Raw genomic sequence first — 23,134 nt, 5'->3', positions numbered from 1 at the left:
ACCCAGAAGTTGCCCACCTCATTATCTTTCACGTGCCATTGGCCAGAAGTAAGTCATATGACTGTACCCAGCGGCCAGGGAGACTGGGAGACGACATCTTTATTCCAGGAAGTCATGTGCCTAAATGACATTACTATAGGAGGAGAAGAGGCTGGATATGGAAAGACCAGCAGTCTCTGGCATGATTATAGCATAGCACGTAGTGCATAATCTCATTTGTATAAAATGCACTGCCCACACTCTCACACACACATGCATCTTGATGGATGGAAAGACACAAAACTATTGGGAGTTTGGGTGAGTTTTACTCACTCCTTTGAACTTTTCTGTATTGATTGAATATTTATAATAGGTATATTTTTCAGTAACTTTTTTTCCCAAAATGAATGACCTAAATTTAAATCTAAGGTCAGAGGCTGCCTCTTGAAAGACAAGTAACCCATGGGAAGCTCTGGGTCTGGGAAGGCTCTTCAGATCTGTCCTAAACTGAGGGCCTTTGTATACCCTCAACAACCAATCGCTGCCCTTAGGGAGGGGGGAAACCTCCTCTGGAGGGGACTGAGCTATGGGTCCTCAGCAGCCAGCACTCAGTCAGTGGAATGTAGTTCTGAGCTGAATGGGGGGTCTTGGTGGTGCGTGAGGGCATATACTACACCAGGGATAGATACAAGGCATCACCTGCAGCCAGGAGAAGGAAGGAAAGGAAAATCAGAAATAGCATTTTACACATACTATGTGCCATGTGCTTGTCACTTCCTGTGTTACCTTCTTCAGTTCAATAGTCTTGCAAGCTGAGTGCTTAAATTCACCATTTTTATATGTGTGGAAACTCAAGTTCAAGGATGTTAGGAAAACTTGTCCAAGAAGAGGCAACAGAGGAATAATAGAATGAGGATTCAAACCCAGACAGGGAAAGCAAAACCACTTTGTACCTCCAACATGAAGTCATGAAGATGGAGACTTTATTTGGTTTGATTTCAGTGAAAATTGTTAATGGCATCACAAAAGACTTTTACAACCATGTTGGCAATGAGAACAAAGGAGGGGAAGTTCTGGAATAAGGGAAAAGTCGTGAAAACAGATTAATAATAGAAGAAAGAACTACTACACGCAACTATTATTTTTCTTCAAATCTTCCTCAGTAAAGAGAATGGTCTTTTTTGTTTTTAATTTTTTTAAATGTCTGTTTCTTTTTGAGAGAGAGACAGAGCATGAGCTGAGGAGGGGCAGAGAGAGAGAGGGAGACACAGAATCTGAAGCAGGCTCCAGGCTCCAAGCTGTCAGCACAGAGCCCGACATGGGGTACGAACTGCAAGATCGTGACCCGAGCCAAAGTGGGAGGCTTAACCAACTGAGCCACCCAGGTGCCCTAGGAAGGGAATGGTCTTAAAATGAAACCTATATATGGCAAAATGCACAACTGGAGTCTGAGCAGGAGAAAACATTAGACATACCCAAACTGGAATGACTCTATGAAATAACTGCCCTGAACTTTTCAAAACGGTCAAGGTCATGAAAGGCAAAGGAAAGCTGAGGAAATGTTCTGCTTCTGCAGAAGCAGATTAAAGGAAGGAGAAAAGATATGACAACAAATGCACTGTGAAAATTGTATAAGGGGTGATATGAGGGCTTAGGCATAAAGTTAGTACAGATTGTAGGTACAATAAAAGTTTTGTTATTGACATTAAACTTCCTGATTTTGAAAATCAATCACACCATGGATATGTAAAATAGTATTCCTGTTCTTAAAATTATGTGTATGTGTTTAAGGGTAATGGGTCACAATATCTGGAGTTTACTCTCAAATATTCAGAACACAATATATGTGAAATAAAAGTAAAATTAAATATGTATATATATATAAATTATAAGTATATAAATACATATATATACATATATAGATCATAAATATATATATTACATATACATACACAGAGAGAGAGAGAGAAAGTAAGTGTGGCAAAAAGTTAGTAACTGGTGAACCTAGGTGAAAGATACATTGAGAATTTATTGTAATATTCTTGAAATGGTTTTGTACGTTTGAAATTCTTTCAAAATGAGAGGAGAAAGAGAAGGGTCCCCAAGACAGGAGAGCCAGTAGGACGAGAGAATCCAACCACCTAAAGGAACTCAGAGCTGGTAAGTCTCCTGATAGGCAAGTGTTGCAATTGATCCAAAGTGGATGAGGATCATCATGGATTGATGAACTTGATCCTCGGGGAAATCCTGGAATGAATATTCAAATAGATGGGTTATGAACATTTAGAAGAGACTGTGTGCTCTAGCAGTCAATGTGAACTCCCCCACAAAAATAAATAAATAAATATATATATGCAAATTAGGTCAAGCTAACCTCATTTTCCTTTCCAAAGTAAATTAAAGAAATGATCACCAGCACAGTGTATCCCTACGTAGGCGAAGTTTTTGACTAAGTTGTCCATAATACCTTCATGGATAAGAAGACAAAAAACCCCAGAGAGCATTTTTACAGCAACCTGACCACCACTACTCACAATATACACACAACCTGCTTGGGGCGGAGGTGGAAAATTAGTCTCCCAGGGCTGCTGTAACAAAGTACCACATATGAGTGGCTTAAACAGCAGAAATTTACCTTCTCACAGTGCTGGGGGCTAGTAGTCCAAGATTAAGGTGATGGCAGGGGCAGCAGGTTCCTTCTGAGGGCACACAGGGCAGGGTCTGTTTAGCAGGGTCTATACAAAGTGGGTGAGGATCATTACGGACTGATGAACTTGATCCTCGGGGAAATCCTGGAATGAATCTTCAAATAGATGGGCTATGAACATTTAGAAGAGACTGTGTGCTCTAGCAGTCAATGTGAACTGGGTCTATTTAGCCCTCTTGCCTTGCCTTGTCAATGGTGGTCTTCACTTTCGCGGGGCTACCTCCCTGTGTCCAAGTCTCCCCTTTCGATAAGGATGCCAGTCATATTGGATTAGGACCCACTCTAATGACCTCATTTAACTTGATTACCTCTGTATAGACTCTATCTCAAATAAGGTCACATTCTGAGTTGCCAGGGAGTTAGGACTCCCACGTATGAATTAGGGAGACACAATTCAACCCCTAACAGTAGAGGTGGGGGGGAGGATCTCTAGCAAAGTGCCACAAAGCCTTGCTCTGTTCAACTCTATCAGGGAAAGACAACATGAGACCCTCTTCTCACACCTGGGGACCATCTAAAGCTGCAAAGGGAGAATAATCAGTAGGATGATGATGAGACAGCTAGTGTAACAGATACAGAATTAGGGGGCGGGGTTCCGCAGCCGGCTCCCTCACCGGCAGGGGGCACCACCCTGTCATTCCCCATACAGGCTCCTGGATGGCGCAAGGATTAAAAGAGAACCAGGTAGGAGGCATTATGCAAAGTGCAAGGCTCACAAGACCCACACATCAGGGCACCACCTCCTGCTGGGGATGGAGTCAGAGCCCCAGCAGTGAGAGCGCCAGGCAGGAGACAGCCGTGACTTCTGGGAGCGACAGCACTCTGTCATTTCCTTTACAGCTGTCTGTAGCGGGTCTGGGAGGCTGGGAGGTGTTTGTGCTACTTTCATTCCCAGTTCCTTCCCACCTCCTTGCCTTGACCCCTCCAACACTTGGAATCTCCCCCCTTTCCAAGGGTGTCTCTTGGTTCTTGCCTTTGTCTCGACGTACAGCTTCTATCTGGACATATTCCTAACTTACCCTGAGGTCCTGTTTCCCAGGTGTGCCCCACAGGGTCTCAGCATGCATCATACGCAGACCCATATTCACACTGTAGATCCAGAGTCAAGAACGCTTAAGGAAATGCTTTGCATCTTTACTGCAGGATTCATCAGGACCTTTCATCCTGCATTCTGACTCTTCAACAAGGGACATGGAACTCAGCATTTCCCAAATGGTTCTAACGCAGAACTCCATCTTCCAAATATCTGGAGGAACTAATGTCCTGCTCTTACAAGTTCTGGTTTGCACTCAGTGTCTCCGCTTCCAGTTGGTCCGTGACAGATGGCTATGCGCCAAAATCCTTTCCAAGGGGATGTGAACAGGTGTGAGAGTTGCCCCTCTGAGGCCTGATCCGCAAACCTGCTATGTACCCTCTTCCTCATCCTTTCCCTTCTGGCTGGCCAGGAGATGAACACCCAGGGGCCCTCGGCAGTGCTGCCACCAGCCAGGGTCCCGGAACCACTAGACGAAAGACAGCTACCATGATGATCTGAATACATGCCTAGAATTTTGCATAAGCAAAGGATAATTCCTATTATGTTAAGCCATGAAATGTTGAGCCCTGTTTATTGCAGCCTAACACACTGCCCTATTTGCTTCTTTACTACCTGTAATTAGGCACGAAAGAAAAATTAACTTCCTTCTTCTTTAGGGAACTATCATTCAAATTCTTTGTTAGAGTGGCTAAATCTCTATAGACCTTAACTTACACATGGTATAAATAGTGGTCACTGCATAATAATGGAACCAACAATCACAATTGGTCATGCTTGTGTTAAGAAACCACTTAGGAGGGGCGCCTGGGTGGTGCAGTCGGTTGAGCGTCCGACTTCAGCCAGGTCACGATCTCGCGGTCCGTGAGTTCGAGCCCTGCGTCAGGCTCTGGGCTGATGGCTCAGAGCCTGGAGCCTGTTTCCGATTCTGTGTCTCCCTCTCTCTCTGCCCCTCCCCCGTTCATGCTCTGTCTCTCTGTGTCCCAAAAATAAATAAACGTTGAAAAAAAAATAAAAAAAAAAAAAAGAAAAGAAACCACTTAGGAGTCTGCCTAAAACAGCAAGATTTGATTATTCATATACTCAGGATTTGAGGATTTCATTGCTGGGGAAAATGAAATAATATTGGGATACAGAGAGGGAAATGTGGCTTTCAGAAAGTTCATCACCTGTCAAAACCCCTCAAATCTATTAGATTTAGCGCGCAGCCTCGAACACCTGCAGGCTGAAGGCTGGACTGTCTGAGCATGGTTTATCATCACAGAAGTGGGGAAGCAGGGCTTAGGAGGTAGCTAACTCCATTCCCCATGCTTCCCTGTGATGGATTCTTAAAGCAGAAGAGCCTCCAAAAGAAATACGGTCCGATCTCTGCCTCAAGACAGGATGCAATAAATATTATTGGGAAGAAATGGATTTCTGTCTCATTTTCAAGATCTTTGGAGAAGGGAATTTCCATTTAAGAACACTTGCCTCATTAGGGAAAATGACGTGGAGTCACTTCATCGTTTATGAAAGCCCTTGTTCACATCTGTTAGTTCTCCTCATTTATCTTCCACATAATCTGTGAGAGGCAGATGAATTATCACTTTGCCTATTATTATCCTCCAAGAGTCTGTGTTACATGAGGCCATGAGGCCTTCAGAAGCAGTGCCAGGTTAGGATACCGGGTGTCCCATCCCCAGCCCCACTTTCCTCTCACTTACCAGCTTCACCTCTCAGTCACCCCAATCAGTAAACATCCCCTGACCATCTATTCTCTGGAGGGCCTGAGGCAGGCATGTGAATGTGCCACAAAGGTGAACAGGACAGAGCCCTTGGCCTCTGGGAGCTTGTGGGCTTGATGGGACAATATGACAGGTGTATACACCTGCTACAGTGTGAAGTTCTATAGGATGGCACCATGTGACAGCCACAGGCAACAATGCGCTGAGTCCTTCAGACCCAAACAGCCAGTAAAGACAATAAGATGATGGCAACTGCCCGGGACCCCACCCTCCCACACCTACAGGTGCTGAGCCTGAAGCTGCAGGGGTGAATACCCCGTCCCCCCCACCCCCCACACACACACACTTACCTCCAGCCCTCTAGGCCCTCTCGGGGGTGGTGGCTAAGTTCCTCACAGCCCACAGACCTCAGGATGAGGAGGTGTGGCAAAATGTGTCCCAACCCTCCAACTATAAGAACTGGAAAGTACAAAAAAAATATTTTTTGTAAAGTTTATTTATTTTGAGAGAGAGAGGGAGAGGGAACGAGTTGGGGAGGGGCAGAGAGAGGAGAGAGAAAATCCCAAGCAGGCTCTATGCTGTCAGCACAGAGCCCGATGTAGGGCTTCAACTCATGAACTGTGAGATCACAACCTGGGCCGAAACCAAGAGTCAGATGCTTAGCTGATGGAGCCACCCAGGCGCCCCAAAATTCCTTTTTCTTAAAATTCCATTTCTTAGACTGCCTCGAAGCCAGGGTGTGGACAGGTGACCTGGCTTCTGTCAATCAGTGGCACCCACAGGACACTTGGAGGTGGAGGTGAGTCGAGTCACCTCGAGGTGAATCCAGGTCCTGTGTCAAGGGAGAGTGTGAGGCAAGCTGTGGAAGTTTCTGAGTCTGTCCCCTCATGGGGCAGAGCAGCAGGTGACAGGAGCATTTCTTCTGACTGTTGCCCTGGGACACACTGCCCTCCACCACCCCACCACCCCAGCGCTCTAACATCCAAGCCCGATTCAGGGGCACTCCCAACCTAGCCAGACTGAATTCCACCACCTGCACCTCAACTGCTCTGACCCGCTCATGTGTTCCTTCACTGTACAAATAAGTACTGAACACCAACTTTGTGCCAGACACTTTTTCAGGTGCTGAGGATCCACCAGTGAAGGAGACAGGCCTACTGCCTGGCCTCAGGGGGCTAACATTCGGGATGAGAAGGGAACCAGCCACAGACAAGACCTATGTCAACAGTGTGATACGGTAGTGATAACTCTGGGTCCTGTTTCTTAGCTCTCCCTTTCAAGTTGCTCTTTGCTGCTCGCGAAAACTAAAGTTGAATGTATAATCTCTAGGGGCTCCTGGACGGCTCAGTCGGTTGAGCATCTGATGCTTGATTTTGGCTCAGGTCATGATTTCATGGTTCACGGGATCAAGCCCTGCACTGGGCTCTGCGCTGAGTGTGGAGCCTGCTTGGGATTCTCTCTCCCTCTCTATCTGCCCCTCCTCTGCTCGTGTGCATGCTCTCTCTTTCTCTGGAAAAATAAATCAACTTAAAACAAAACAAAAACAACGATCTTGAGGTTCTGTGCATTCCATCCCTCAGAGGGTGACAAACCACTTCTGCTGTTGCTCGTTTTCCTGCACCAGACTTTGTGTATGTCAAGCCCTCCGTTGCTACGGTCCACAAACTACAGTATGGGTCAAACACTACTTTATTAGTGCCAACACATTCTAGTTGAAGTTCCCATGCTCCCAGGATGGCCAAACCTTCCCTTTCCCCAGAGTCCCATCTAAGTTCTGGGGCACAGGGGTGTCTAACCAATGCACTAGAATCAGGCCAAGGGGCATGCCTTCCCACGCTCCATATCTGTCATCTATCTATACTGACCCATGGAGAGGTCGACTGCCCCTAGGTCCTCGGTCTTGCAAGAGTCTCCATGTACCTGTCTGCATGGGCCTCTCTGGTTCAATGGCTCTCTCCACCACTGGGGCCTGGGGGATATGCAGGTCTCTGGAAGGGTTACCTAAGCCCTTGCTATCAAAGAGCTATGGAGTCATTTCCTCTCTTTGGGTTCTGGCTGACCCCCGACAGCCCTTCTCAATGAAGGAGACATCAGTTCCCTGTCTTCTCAGATCTCGCAAACCTCCCCACACTTAGTCCGGCGGAACAGGGCATGGGTCTTCTTTATAACTTCTCCTCCAGAGACCTCCCTGCTTCTCAGTTGGGAAAAGGGGTATGGGAAGAAGATCCATTAACATAATTTAGGTTTCCTTCTAAGAACTCATTCCTTTCTTGAAAGAGCCTAGGCTTCTGGAATCAGAAGACGGCGTTTCTTTAATTTCCCTCCCTCTAGGTTTTCTGAGGTCCTGATTTCTCCACCCACAGGAGGCAATAAGCCTAGAGCAGTTTTAACTTTTTGAAATGGCATCGAGAAGCAAAGCATCACAAGGATATATGCTGAAGGAAGGAGTTGGGAAGAAACAGGTAATATTTCAAAAATATCACTCCACGGATAGGAAGATACAGCAAAAGAACTACAGCAGGAAAGTAAGAATGAAGACACGGAAAGGCAAAGAAAACTGATCCATGAACGGGTACACTGGTATGTACCCATTCATCATTCCGTGGCAGGCTGTTTTGGAGGACACATTAAGTTTGAAATAATCAGGTTGGTTGTTCATTTTTTTCACTTAGAAGAATGGTTTCCTCTAATCAAGGAACTGATCGAGCGAAATTATAGATATAGTTCAAGATAGGAACAGTGTGCTGTGTCAGGAATAGTTCAGATGTATGTACTTTTCCTTTAACAGGTGGAGATGTCATGGGATGGGACTGGATATGTAGGGAGAAAAGTGACTTCTCAGGGTGCCTGGGTGGCTCAGTCGGTTAGGCGTCCGACTTCGGCTCAGGTCATGATCTCACAGTTTGAGAGTTCAAGCCCTGTGTTGGGCTCTGTGCTGATAGCTCAGAGCCTGGAGCCTGCTTTGGATTCTGTATCTCCCCCTCTCTCTCTGCCCCTCCACCACTCATGCTCTGTCTCTCTCTCTTTCTCTCAAAAATAAATAAACATTAAAAAATTAAAAAAAAATGACTTCTCTACTAAGAAAAAGCTGCCCAGAGGCAAATCACAATAAAAGAGAGCCAGACACTGGTAGATTAGCCTTAAGGAGGAATAAATTAAACCAAAATGGCAAAATATGCCCAAAGGAATACTGGAAAGCAACTCAACACTGTAAGAAATTGAAGGCTGAAAATGAAGCAGTAAGTCACTGCTGAGTAAATAGTTACATGCAATCTATTCAAGAAGTATGTTCCTTAAAATAAATTTTTGGTTAATCAGTATATTTCATAATATTAGTCCTTCATTAATCATCTGGAAAATCATCTGAAAATCAGCTAAAGTCCCTGAGAGCCCAGCTTCCAACTTAGCCTCTTGATGGACCGGAAGCCCTAGCCCTTCACACCATGACTCACTTCCTCTAGAGACCAATGAAACAGATGAAATAAAATAACCACGTAGGAAATCAAACAGGGTCTTCAGAGCAAGCTAAAAAAGATTCATTAGCTTAGCATAATCATCTGGTAAACAAAACCAAAAGCAGGAATAGAATCAGGTGTAGAAGGACCTAATGGGGCTATCAGGTCAAGAGATCTAGAGAGAGGAGTTTTATCAAAAAGCTATAATACGTACATGTAACTACAAATGCATGCAAGGATTGACATGAGCTTCTACAATGTTTTAAGGAATTTTACTTACCAACATGAAATGTGTTTTGTTTTAAATATGGCACATGTACACACACATGCACACTGGAATATTCAACTTTAAAAAGAATGAAATACTGATACAGGCTATTACATGGATAAACCTTGAGGACATTATGCTAACTGAAATAAGCCAGACTCATAAGGACAAATACTGCATGATTCTATTTATATGAAGTACCTGAAATAGGCAAATTCATAGAGACATAAAATGTAATAGAGGTCTCCAGGTGCTGGGGGGGAGAAGGGGAGCAGGGGAGCAAGGGTGAGAATGGGGAGTTACTGTTTAATGGGTATAGAGTTTCTGCTTGGGAAACTTTTTTTCTTTCTGATGAAAAAATTCTGGAAATGGCTAGTGGAGATGGCTGCACACCACTGTGAATGTATTTAATGCCACGGAATTACACACTTAAAAATAGTTAAAATGGTGAAATTTATATGTATGTTTATTGTATAATATATGTATATATGTATTGTATAATATATGTATATATGTAAACTTATGTATAAATAATAGTTAAAATGGAAACATTTATGCATATTTAACCAACCATAATTTAAGTAAAAAACAAACAAACACAAAAAACTGAGGAGAGATGCAGAAGAGTTAGTGCAAAGTGCAACCTGGGAAACACTCAACTCTGTTTCCGGCTTTGAAGACAGAGGAAGGGGCCATGAGCTACAGAGAGAATGAGTACAATTAATAGAAGCTGGAAAGCCAAGAAAACAGATTCTCCCCTAGACCCTCCAAAAAAAAGTATAGCCCTGCGGACACTGCTTTTAGCTCTTAGAGAGACCCATTTTGGACTTCTGACCTCCAGAACTACAAGAAATAAATTTGTGTAAGATAACAACTTTGTGTTATTACCACCAAAAACAAATTTTGTTTTGTTCTCAACTGGCTGACCTCATACTACTGCCTTATCCACACAGTAAATATTCTGTTAACAGTAGCCTCCAGGGAACATTCCTCCTTCCTGCACTACCCCAACCTGGGCATAACTAATGAGTCTTTTCTCAGGCTTCTAGGGGACCTCCCACTTGAGGCCCAAGGTCACGGAGCTCCTGGTCTCCAGGTAGACTTGCCAGATGTAGCAAATAAAAGCACAGAACACAAAACAAGAACAAGAACAACAAAACCCACAAGCAGTATTTGGGAGATATACTTAAAAACTGTTGGTTGAGAATCTAAAATTTACAGTTAACTGGGCAGCCGGTATTTTTTCTGGCAACCCTACTCCCTACCCACATTCAGTGAGCCCACACATAGTGGATTTGGGTCGTTTTGCATTTTCTTAAGAGATTAAACGAAGGGATGTGTCATTTATAAAAATTCTGTCTCCGGATTCTCTTTACCTCGCCCAGTCCTGGCAGACCTTCAGCCGCCCTGGCACGCGGGCCGGCGCGGGAAGACCCGCGCAGGCGCAGAGCGGCCCGAGGCGGGGCCAGCGGATTGCCGTCGCGGAGCCTCGCGGACGGCCCGCGCAGGCGCAGAGCGGCCCATCCCGAGCGCCAGGGCGGGCACCTGTCACTTTAGAGGAGCTGCCAGCGCCCCCCTCCCCCTCCGCAGGGTGCCGGCCGTCGGTCCCCGGGGCTCCCAGCGCCGTCTATTTATATCGCTGGGCCCCGCACAGGCCCATATTGGGCAGTGCCTGCCGGGCAAGCCCGCCGGCCGCCCCGCCCCAGCCCATCTGGCTCGGTCCACGCGGCCACAGGGCCAGGTCGCGGCGCCATCGCTGCGGCCTCTGCGGAGCCAGTGGGGGCCGTGCCTCAAGCCGGGGGGGCGGCAGCTCGTAAGTAAGTAACGGTGACAGAGGAAACAGGGGCGCCTCTCGAGCGCCTTGTCTCAGCTCTAAGGGCCAGGCCGGACTTGGGGACAACCTCCGGGCCCTTGGCACTTGCGGGGCCTTCTGCGCTTCCCTCCGGTGGCCTAGGGGCCAGCTACTGCCTTCACAGCTCAGCCCAGCATTCGCTTCCCAACGAGACCATCTTTGCCCAGCCAGGGGTCTCTCCCCTCCTTAATGTCACAGCATCCATTGTCCTGGCAGCATCATTCTCTGAATTATCTACGTTGTTTGCCTCCCTCCCTAGACTGCAAGCTCCGTAAAGGTAGGGACACTTCTGTCTCTCCCGTTCCTGCTTGTCTGCCTAGAGCCTTGAATAGTGCCTGGCACTTTAAAAAGCTTCTGTAAGTATCAAAAGTATCCCCAGGCAACTCTCTTAACTTGAAAGCCAGGAATATAATTGCCCTGCGTCCCCCACCCCCCACGTGATTCTTAAGAGGAACTAATGAGCTACTGTATAATGCACATTAAAGCACTTTGAAAAGTATAAAGTGCCCAGAGAACGCAAAACTGTGAACTCCTCAAAGGAAAGCCAAAAGGAAACATGTCCTATTTAGCTTTATCACTCATATGCCTGGCCGTTCTTAAACACCCAAGTGTGTGGGATGGATTATTGCTATTAAGTGAACCAGGTGTTTTTCCCTACTAGTGGGAGACTCAGTGCATTTAGGGTGGTGCGGGTATTCTGAGCCATTTTCTACCAGTGTCTGCACTTTGTTGTGATGCTGAGGCAAAGTAATGTGTGGGGGTGGAATGGTGAAAGCCAGGGGTCACAAATAAGTGGCTGTAGGATAACTAAAAAGGCCGGAGGAGAAAGGCAACAGCGTGAGGAGAATTATAAATGAAGACAGACACTCCAGTCCCAATAAAAGGATAATGGGGGCTGCGGACCTGAGAGTAGAAGTGCCATCTGAGAGGTGGCAACGGACGACTCAGGTCCTGCACCCCATTGTCGCCATGGGAATGAAGGGCCGTCCCACTGTTGCCATATCTTCCATTGTTTTCAATAGATGCTGCAATGTGTCAGTTTTGCCTGTTGACAATTAATTTGCAAAAAAAAAAAAAAAAAGTCTTTGAGCAGGTAATTTGTGATCTCGGCTTCAGTTCTCTAGAAATTGGGGCCAAATTCCTGAGAGCACATGGTAACAAAATTAGAAGTGAGAAGTGGGTGTCACAGTGCATCAAGTTCTAGGCAAGGAAATCAAGTTAATGATTCTGGGTTGTTTGCTTGACTTGGACAATAGGTTAGCAACTTGAAGAATCAGGCACAACTTTTAAATGTAGAAACAAAATCTTCCAGGTAGTGGTTTAATAATATATATAAAACCAGAAGGATAAAAGGTTATCATGAACTTACAATTTAGGACTAAGCAAAACATTCATAAAATTGCAGAGACCTTAATTGAGCGACTCTAATGCACCAGGCATCATTGGGGACAGAGGTTAAGAATATGGAAATGATTAAAACATGAGCTCCCTTCCTCAATGTGCTCATTATTGAAAGGGGAGGCAGACAATTGCATAAATAAATTGCAGTAACAACAGTGCAACAATCACTGTGTTCAAGGCAGGAGCAAGGAGGAAGCGATGTCTGAGCTAAATTTTGAAGAGCCACTTGTATTTTTTCAGGTGGAACAGATGGAAGGGGGAGAAGGCTATTCCACACCTCTTTCCTGAGCTGCCCCAATTTCCCGCCCCACTTGATTCAGCCCGATGCTTCTACCAAATTGGGCTACCTATGAAAACTAGCATCTCTGTTTGACTCGGGGGGGGGGGGGTGGCTGACATGTTTGGGAGTGAAGGGTGGGAAACCCACATTCACAGTGACAAATGCGAAAGGCTGCATCTCTCCTAAGCTGAGCTTTTAGTCTTGGTCAGGATAGCAGCAGACAAGAGAATTAGCCAAAAATTTAATAGGGATCTTCCAGGGAAATCCTGGAAATGAGAGTCATGGAGGGGCTTGATAAATGCTCCACACATCCCTAGAGACATGCAGCCCAGAAGAGGATACAAGTTGCATCAGAATTGTTAGTGGTTCGGTACTACTGAAAGATTGAGAAGTATAAGGAAGGAAAGCCAGGAGATGAAGCAGGAAAGGTTAGGAGATGCCAGACTGTGAAGGACCTCATAATGTTTGGACAAGGAGTGCTGGCAGTGAAAAGAAGCTCAGGAGAAATTTTGTTAATCCTTATTATTGAAGTATATTTGACCTACAATGTTATAATAGTTTCAGGTGTACAACGTAGAGATTGGACAGTTTCATACATTATGCGGTGCTCACCGTGACACGTGCCATGCCATTCTCCAATGTATCCCCTCCTTCGCACTTCCTGAAGGCAACCCTATCCTGAATTTGGTCTGTTTTATAATTACCCTTCATTTCTTTATATTCCACCACAGTTGTATGTATACAACATTTTTAACTTTTTATTTTGATGTAATTTCAAACTCACAGAGAAGTTCTTTGTTTATGTTGTGCAGTATTCTCTTGAGGGAATGTACTACCGTTCTCACGTTAATCGATATTTCGGTTATTTCCAAAGTTTTGCCATTTCAAACAGTGCTACTATTAAATTTAAACTAGTTTTGACTTCACATGGAAGAAGGTCATGTATCATTTGTTATTTAGGAAAAGGTAATGTAAAGATTATAAAATCAAACATCATAAAAGCAAATCATTGGCAGTTTAAATTAACATTTTTATGCTGCATTAAAATTTGTAGCAGTCCATCTCTCAAAACTAAATATACTGGACACGGGTATAACTGCATTTTGGATTTGCAGAGTAATTAGGCATTATTCTTGTGATTTGTGTTTATCTTTGCTACTCATTTTTCTCTGTTATTATGGGTACTATTAATATGAATGCACCAGTTCAGTCTTCTATAAATTGGAGCAGAGAATAACTTCCCATTGATATCATTGAGAACATTTATACAGTTTTGTTTTGCTGATGAAAGGAGAATGCCCTCTCTGCCCTCATTACAAGAAAAAGTTTCTGTCAGCTCTCTTTTATTTATGAGCTGTGTCTGTACCCACAAGCAGTTTGTATATGGACCCAAACATCGTTATTATTAGAAAATTATTTGTACAGGTATATCCTACTTTAGCTTTACCGAGCAGATTTTACCAAGCAAATTACATATTATAAATGCATGACCTTATTTAATTCTCCCGACTATTATATAATTCTCAAAGCTAATCTCCAGTTAAAAGACTGAACGAGGCTTAAGAAACTTGCTCATGTCACTAGATAGTAGAGCAGGGATTCAAACCCAGGCCTCAGTAATCCCAGCCAAAGCCCACGTTTCTAGCCTCTGAGCTGCACCCTGCTATACTACCATAAAATAACAGTAATTTCCATTTATTGAGCACTTGGATGCCAAGAACTAACCTAACTACCTTATTTATGTACATTATGCCCATTATACAGATGAACAAACCAAGGCTTTCAAAGGTTAAATAATTTTAGGATTATAGCAAGTATCCAAACAGATGCAAAGGCAGGACTGGTGTCCCTTCAAAGCCATCTCACTGCAATGCCAGTATCTTCTCTACATCTTATACATACAGGAAACAGTGCTGAGAATGTCTTTGAAATATGGTGGTGAGTTTAACTGCTTGGGTATTTTTCAGGGTTTCCATCAGCAAATTCATTTGGTCTATAAATCCATAGAAATTTAGAGCATATTTCAGGAGGTGTGTAAAAGGCAATTGGAAGGAGGGGGTACTTAAATATTTACATGCATCTAAAAAATTCATAAATGTTTCTTCATAGTGTTTGTAACAGTTATTTTTGTTTTAAAAGTGTTTGTTGTTGTTGAAGCCAATGTTTGGGGCAGACAAGCTGCATCCAAATAAAGTATTTATGCAAGAAATTGATTTCTCTTTGGGGACCTTGGGAAAAATCAGATGATCATTTTGAAATAGGGATCTGACCATTACCCTTCTCAAAACTCCCCAGCTGGGTTTAAGCAGAGAAGTGGAGAATAGGCACCCAGATGGGATATTGTCCTACTCATGATCTAGAAAATGGATTTATTTATAACAGTAGAGCAAGAGTCATTGACCTGTGGCCTGTTTTTGTATAGCCCATAAGCTAAGAATGGATTTTATAATTTTAAATAGCTTTTAAAAATCAGAAGAATGTTAGGGTGCCTGGGTGGTTCAGTCTGTTGAGCGTCCAACTTTGGCCTAGGTCATGATCTCACTGTTCCAGAGTTGGAGCCCTCCCTGTGTCAGGCTCTGTGCTGACAGCTTAGAGCCTGGAACCTGTTTCAGATTCTGTGTCTCCCCCTCTCTCTCTGTCCCTCCCCGACTCATGCTCTGTCTCTAACTCTCAAAAATAAATAAACATTAAAAAAATTTTTTTTTGAAATCAGAAGAATGTTTCGTGACACATGAAAATATATGAAATTCAAGTTTCAATAGCCCTAAAACATTTCACTGGCACACAGCCAGGCTCCTTTGTTTATGTATCAGTTCTGGCTGCTTTTGCATTACAATGGCAGAGTTGAGCTGCGCAGAGACCCTAGAGCCTACAGAGCCTGAAATATTTAGTTTGTGGCCCTAGTTTGTCTGCACTTGCACAAGAGGAAATGGTTAAGAGTACAGACTTTGGAGTCAGATGGAACTGGGTTCAAGACTCCGTTCCTGCACCTGTAAAATGTTGTGGCCATTTAACGAGAAGAGGTAAACTCAGAAGAGTGACTTAGTGATAGTTGTCTTCTGTCATGAAGAAATGAAGATAGCTAGAAGTTTCCATCTTTCTTTTACTTGACAACGTAATAATAGAAAACATAAGAACATAACGAAAGTGAAATTTTACAACATATACAACTGCAAGCATCTTAGGCAACCTTTTCTTGATATTTTTGCACCTGCCACTTGTACCATAAGGACTCTTGAGTATCAGTTCAGCAATCCCACTTCAAACTAGCGTAAACAGTAAAGGAAATGGTTTGTCACTGAAACCTGAAAAATACAGATGTACAGCATGTTTCGAACCTGTCGCTCTCTATTCTCTGCCTTCTTCCCTGTATTAGCTTTGTCCTCATGCTGGCTTATGGAGACGTGGCTGTAGCCAGTCCAGACCTCTCATCTATATGACACATGGACACCTCCAACCATTGAACCAGAGACGTGAGCTTCACACTGATGAAGCCAACCTCAGGTCTCACACCATCCCTGAACCAGTCACAGTGGCCCTACCCCATTGACTCCAAGAGAAGGCAGGTTGGGATGCTGGGGGAAACCCAACATTGTCCACTGTAAAGTCATTTATAAGATACTACTATGTTTATAAAGAAAACAAACATATTGTACTAGTTAGTCCATTTTTTAACTCTCTTTGAAACTAATGCTGCCTGTGTTTTTATTAAGATAGCCCTATGCCACCAAATTCAACAAGGGTGGTTTGGTTCCTGCCTCAAAAATACAAAACCCTAGGGTTATGGTCATAATATTTGGGTCCCCAGCATCTCATTTCTTCCTAGCAGCATCAAGGTCAACACTTTAGAAACTGACGAGTCTTAACTGCCTGCATTATACTAGATCTAGTGACCCTATCTGGAAACTGCTCTTGGCTTTCCAGCACTGGGATTGGTTATCCTCTGAGTGATTCTTATGTATCCCTACAGATGGAATAGTAGAAATTTTCTAATAATTTCCTTATGAGGAAACTTTTCTGGTTTTCAGCTCAAGGTAACAGCTGCCATCTATAAAGTGAATTGATGTGTTTATGTACAAAGAAGCCCACGTAATATTATTTGGGCTACCCATAATGTGGTGTAGGAGAGCTCAGAAATATGATGACCTCCTAATTACCGATAATTGGATTCTCTTTGTAAAATCTAAAACAAATGAAAGTAAAAAGCAGAGGTTCACTTTTAACCTGCAAGGCCTCACAAAGAAAGCCTTAAGCTTTTATTGAAATCAAGCTGAGCCATTAATGCTGGAAAATCTGGCAAAGAGGGTTTTATTCCCATTTGAAGTCTGTGCAGACTCTTAGATTGGCTGGTTGTTATAATTCCACACACTCCAGCGCAGTGATTTTTAGGTCTTATAGTTGCCATTACATACTTAAACATTCCTGTCATGCCTAACACTTGTCTCCTGAAATGAACTTTCATTCAACACTGAAACAAGTGCCATTGCTCATTGAGACACAGTGAGAATGGAGATGGAGAAATCTCATCGAGATTTGATAGGATTACAGAAATGTAGAAAATTTACAACCTCTATAGCTGACAAATTATGCTTTCACGTGATTGAAATAATCACCTCTCTTCCTCTCTTAACTCCTAGCACTGACTTTCCTACCATCATTTATTCTTATTGCTTACAGCTAATAGCCAAGTAAGAACTACAGACGGTGATGGGGCCTGGAGATCTGCACTTTGCGTGAGGGTTGCTGACTCTAGAATGCCCTTCTTTAAATCCAAACAGCTCTTTAACTCCCTTGAAATACCCTGTTACCATTCCTCTGGGCAAGGTGAAGACGAGCTTAAAGAGACTTCTGATTAGACCAGTGCTTTTTAAGGGCGGAAGTGAGTCCATCTACGCCATGAGGAAGTCAGGAACCAAGAGAAGCTGAGCAAGGAGTGGGGATAGAGACACAGGCCGGCTTTGGGGTCCTTTCTAAGTTTAGGATGAGTTAGTTCTAAGTTTCAAGTATTGTAAATTCTCAGGTCAGCAGACATTTGGTTGTGCTTTGCAAAGCACTGTTTTGAGTTGTTTGCCCCGTAGCAAAAGTTTGCACAGAACTTTAATGGACTTCTTTTCTCAGCCATCCTTTATGGTTTTGTGGCCATTAAACATGTGGGTGTGTTTCTTTGGGAGGGTGCACATAACATTTTCAATGATGCATCTCCTCAGAGAGAAGGCTACCTGATGCCCCTGCCTCCTTTGCTTGCCGGCCAGCTGTATTTGGTAACCGGAAATATATTTGCAAAACATGCCAGCTTATCACCTCTCTCTCCATTCACCTTGGAAGGGAGGACTTTCCAGCCCTCCTAGAAAAACCTCTGCTGCTGATTAGGTTAATGTTGTTAGTAGTTAATAATTTACTGTTTATGCAATCAATGGCATTATTTTTAGACACAAAAGTGGTTGTCTTAAACTCTGTTTGGAATGGATAATATTTATTTACAAATACTTCTTAGTACTAACGCTCCATATTTAAATTACAGAGAATTTTTTTCTTACAAGAAAACATTCTTTTCTCTCCCTCAGGAGTGTTACAGGACATCTCTGTTGCTTTGTGAGTAATCAGACATGCAAATAGCCCCACAAGAACCAAGCTAAATTTAAAGAAGACTTACTTAGAAACATTGAAAAGTGTATCATGGAGTTCAAGGCTGAGGGAAAAGAAAAATACCAACATAGCTTGAATTTACTGAATAAAGTTAAGAACATGAAGGAATTAGCAGAAATGATTGATGTAGTACTCATAGCAGAAGGGGAGAAATTTCCTTGCCACAGGCTGGTCTTGGCTGCATTTAGTCCCTATTTCAAAGCTATGTTCACTTGTGGACTGCTTGAATGTACTCAAAGGGAAGTCATACTTCATGACATTACAGCAGAAAGTGTGTCAGTGATATTGAACTACATGTACAATGCGGCTTTGGAGATCAACAATGCCAATGTACAGACCGTAGCTATGGCTGCCTACTTTATGCAGATGGAAGAAATCTTTAGTGTGTGTCAAAAATACATGATGGACCATATGGATGCCTCGAACTGTGTAGGTATCTATTATTTTGCAAAGCAGATTGGAGCTGAAGATTTATCCGATCAATCGAAGAAATATTTATATCAGCACTTTGCTGAGGTGAGCTTACATGAAGAAATACTAGAAATCGGAGCACACCAATTTCTGATGCTTATTAAGTCGGATGACTTGAACATATCCAGGGAGGAGAGCATCCTGGACTTAGTCCTGAGATGGGTAAATCATAACCAAGAATTGCGCACAGAACATCTTGTTGAGCTTTTGAAGCAGGTCAGATTGGAACTTATAAATCCTTCTTTTTTAAGACAAGCCCTAAAAAGGAACACAATGCTTCTGTGTGATGCAGCTTGCATTGACATCATTCAAAACGCATTCAAAGCCATCAAGACACCCCAGCAGCACTCTCTAAATCTTCGTTATGGCATGGAGACTACTAGTCTTTTGCTTTGCATTGGCAACAATTCTTCAGGAATCAGGTCAAGACACAGGAACTATGGGGAGGCCAGTTTTTGTTATGATCCCGCTTCACGGAAGACCTATTTCATTTCATCTCCCAAGTATGGAGAGGGTTTGGGAACCGTGTGTGCTGGTGTCGTCACGGAAAACAACACTGTAATTGTGGCCGGAGAAGCAAGTGCCTCCAAACTCGCTAGACAAAAGAACAAGAATGTTGAAATCTATAGGTTTGTATCTAGCAAATATTTGTAAATTGGTTTTAATTACCTTGACCCTAGCAACAGTAGAAGGAAATACTTCCCAAAGAGCGATCATATCTTAATTACATGTAGTCAAAATTACCCCGTAATTTCATATTCTACATATGTATATCATTCATAATGAAATCACCCACATTCTAAAATTATTTTTCTCCTTTTGTTAAGAGCATACAGCTGGATTTCTATAAGGTAAATATATATATTATGACTCTGCTGTATATTTTCATGCTTAGCTTTCATTTCTGATCCAAAAGAAAGGGTGTAATTGAGGGGCTCATGGGTGGCTCAGTTGGTTAAGTGTCTGACTTGGCTCAGGTCATGCATGATCTCATGGTTTGTGGGTTCCAGCCCCACATCAGGCTCTGTGCTGACAGCTCAGAGCCTGCTTTGGATTCTCTCTCCCTCTCTCTCTGGCCCTTGAACTCATTCTCTCTCTCTCTCTCTCAAAAATAAATAATAAACTTAAAAAAAAAAGTGTGTAATTGATTAGGTTTTGAAGAGCTTGTTGATACAACTTAACAAGAAGAAAAGTTTATTGATTCCTTTGAGCTGATTTTCTAATTCATAATTCAGAGGAACAAGTAATTTTTTTTCTTAACCAAAAATTACTAATTATCTATCAGTTTTCACTCTGTATTCTTAATTTGTAGATCTTTCCTAAACCTCCAATAGTGTAAAATGTTTGTGGTCTAAGAATGCTTCAAATCCTAGAATCATAAAAGGAACGAGTGTCTGCTAAGAGGTAGCATAGGTCTTGTATGTGAGGAGGATGTGTCTGTTTACTGTTTATTCAGCAAGTCTTCAGTGAGCATTCAGGTCTTCAGCTAACTGGGTAAGTGAGAAATAGGCACCTAGAATAAATACTAGGTAGAAAAGCTCTCCTTCAGTATCCTTCCCCTCTCAGTTCCCTCTTACGAGGGTTTGTTCAGACTTTTCAGTGAGAAAGTAGTTCCTCTTCATGGCAAAGTTGGGAGGAAGAATTAAGAGGTCTATTATTTTTCTGTCATCTCTTAACACTCCATCATCTCTTTTGAACTGTAGGCCTGTCCCTTTTTTACCATCATCTCCCCTAGTAGTGATAGGGGAGGGACTGCAGAGCCCTGGGTGAGTGACCTGGCCCTATGCCCATGGGGACCAAGCATGTCCCTGGGCAGCAAGAACAGTCTTCCTCAGAATAATCAGGTATAGACTACAGAGCCGGGCTATCAGATCCCTCGGTGTCCCTCTTTTCATCGTAGAGCCTCTTGTACAGGTACCTTGGGTTCTTTAGATTGCTACTTTGCTTCCTCATCAAGACGGGCTGCAGTTCTGTCATTATTTGTTTTAAGTATACTTTATTATTTTGAGAGAGACAGAGAACGAGCAAGGGGAGGGACAGAGAGAGAGGGGAAGAGAGAGAATCCCAAGCAGGCCCCGCACTGTCAGCACAAAGCCTGATGCAGGGCTCGATCTCATGAACCATGAGATCATGACCTGAGCTAAAATCAAGAGTCGGACGCTTAACCGACTGAACTGCCAAGGTGCCCCTAGTAGGTCATTTCTTCAAAAAAAAAAAAAAAAATCTACCTTTCCATCTTCTTTAACTCTCCCTCATACTTCAGTTATACAAACAGCTGAGGATATAAGGGCTGTCTTTACACTATCAACCTCTGTGAATGCTGAACCTCTTTTGTCAGTCTTTTTATGTTCTATCCATTTCTCTTAATAATACGTTTTGTACTTTTATCTGGTCCTTTTCTCCTCCCCATTTTCATTTTAAAGTATCAAAACAAAAATCAGATTAGCAAGCTTGCCCAGAAAATGTGTACTTCCCAACCCTCATGGGACATATTTCATCCTTGGCTTGTTCTCTTAAACCATGTCTCAGTAAGCCAAAACCCCATTCTTTTAGTCCTATTGATATACTAATAAATTGGCTTTACTTCAGTATTCCCCCATCCGTGACACCTAGCCCTCCTTCCTCTTCTAAAACCCAATACAATTAAAAGTACTGGTGAAAATTCCAACTGTGATTCAAGGGACCGGTGTCCTACCTAGAATTGCATAGACAACAACTAGCATTAAGCTTCTGCATTCAGATTGTGACAAACCAGACATGCCCTCTAGGAAAGGAATGTAATCTTCCAACTTCCCTGTCAAGCCCTAAGTAAGCAGTTATCTCTGGGGAAGAATATAAGAATTGGCCCAGAACTGCTGGGGAAAACTCCTATAATCCTATTAACTGTCAAATGTTTGATGCAAAATAAGTAGTCTGTACTTTAAAACTGTCCTCTGTATAGAACACTCATAGTTTCTTCATTTGTTTCCAAACAGAATAACTTTTCTTATTTTCCACATTTTCCTGGTTTTGTTTTAGTTTTGAATTCCAGAATGCATTCTGGATTTCCTGGGACAGATCTAATTTCACACCTCACTGTCCCCATGAGTACTTTTGTCCATCTTAGACTGCGTGTCCCAAATCATGATTGGAGAATACAGACTTCCTATTATCAAGAGGCAAGACAAAGGATACCCACAAGATCATATATTTAGTGACTCTATAATGCGCCACACACACACACACACACACACACACAATCAAAGTGTCAGACTCTAGGAGATATTGAGAAACCAATATCCTGGTGTCTCTACCACCCCAAACCCTTCTCAGACAGATACACTTATTCGTGGAAGAAATTACGGAAATTAGCATACCCAGAGCATTAAAGTAGATGCTAAATATCAGACACCTACAGGTGCTCTTGACTCTGTTCTCAGCCAGTTAGCACTACAAGAAGAATCCTTAAAATTCTGCATAGCATACATTGTCCCATTAAAAATCTCTGAATTGAGGTATTTTGAGTTTGCTGGAAAGCTGCTTGCTTGAATATGGTATTAAAGTGAGACTTCTACTCCACAGACTAATACATTGTGCCATTTTTTCATTTTTACTTATTCCTCCTTTCTAGTAAAATTACAAAGGATTTTCTGAAAGCCTTCCTATTCTTGATTTGCTTTCCCGGAACTAGGAAATGAAAGCTATCACCTATACTTTGTCAGTATATTTTCTAAAATTCTACTCCTGAAGCCAAGACGACACTGTATGTTAACTAACTTGAATTTAAACTAAATTAATCAATAAATAATAACTACCAAAATAAATAAATTCGGCAGAGAGATACGGTTAATTGTTTCTATGCACATTAGAGTCTGTTCATCAACCCTTGCCAAAAAAAAGAAGCACAAACCTGTATTACTATCTTATATTAATGTGTCTTCCTCATACCAATAGTAGGACCCAGATCATGTTGTTTGTAGCTGGAAAAGAAACTTAAGTATGTTTCTCGGGTAAGTTGTGTTCCAGTTAACACTAATCCCAGGTTCTCTCTCTTAATTGGCAGGTTTCATGACAGAGGGAACCAGTTTTGGGAGAAGTTATGCACAGCTGAATTTCGAGAGCTCTACGCTCTGGGCTGTGTCTGTAATGACCTCTATGTTATAGGAGGACAGATGAAAGTTAAAAACCAGTATCTCATCACAAACTGTGTCGATAAGTACTCAGTAGAACGGGACAGTTGGAGAAGGGTGTCTCCCCTCCCACTGCAGTTGGCGTGCCATGCCGTAGTCACGGTGAATAATAAACTTTACGTGATCGGAGGCTGGACCCCTCAGGTTAA

At 42.8% G+C, this 23,134-nt stretch overlaps 2 protein-coding genes across 3 annotated transcripts in view; one reads left to right on the top strand and one right to left on the bottom strand.

Moving 5' to 3' along the window:
- MGLL (monoglyceride lipase) overlaps positions 1-23,134 on the bottom strand; it is a 250,118-nt gene that overhangs the window by 189,771 nt on the left and 37,213 nt on the right. Inside the window, exon 2 of one of the 2 annotated variants that reach the window (XM_047094694.1) lies at positions 5,794-5,902. The exons of the other annotated variant lie outside the window; for it this stretch is intronic. The gene's annotated coding sequence lies outside the window, so the exon portion shown is untranslated. The remainder of the gene's footprint in view (positions 1-5,793; positions 5,903-23,134) is intronic. 2 annotated transcript variants of the gene reach the window in all.
- Positions 18,267-23,134, top strand: part of KBTBD12 (kelch repeat and BTB domain containing 12) — a 69,469-nt gene continuing 64,601 nt past the window's right edge. The window contains exons 1-2 of the mRNA XM_047094697.1: positions 18,267-19,445; positions 22,859-23,129. Of these exons, the coding sequence (XP_046950653.1) occupies positions 18,376-19,445; positions 22,859-23,129 (1,341 nt within the window). The 5' untranslated portion in view covers positions 18,267-18,375. The remainder of the gene's footprint in view (positions 19,446-22,858; positions 23,130-23,134) is intronic.

The sequence above is a fragment of the Lynx rufus genome, unplaced genomic scaffold (genome assembly GCF_022079265.1).
Source record: "Lynx rufus isolate CCGP_SWC_20201006 ecotype Redwood Valley unplaced genomic scaffold, mLynRuf1.p SCAF_4, whole genome shotgun sequence".
Lineage (NCBI taxonomy): Eukaryota > Metazoa > Chordata > Mammalia > Carnivora > Felidae > Lynx > Lynx rufus.
Note: the sequence above shows the minus strand (reverse complement) of the source record. Positions and strands in the feature narration are given on the sequence as shown.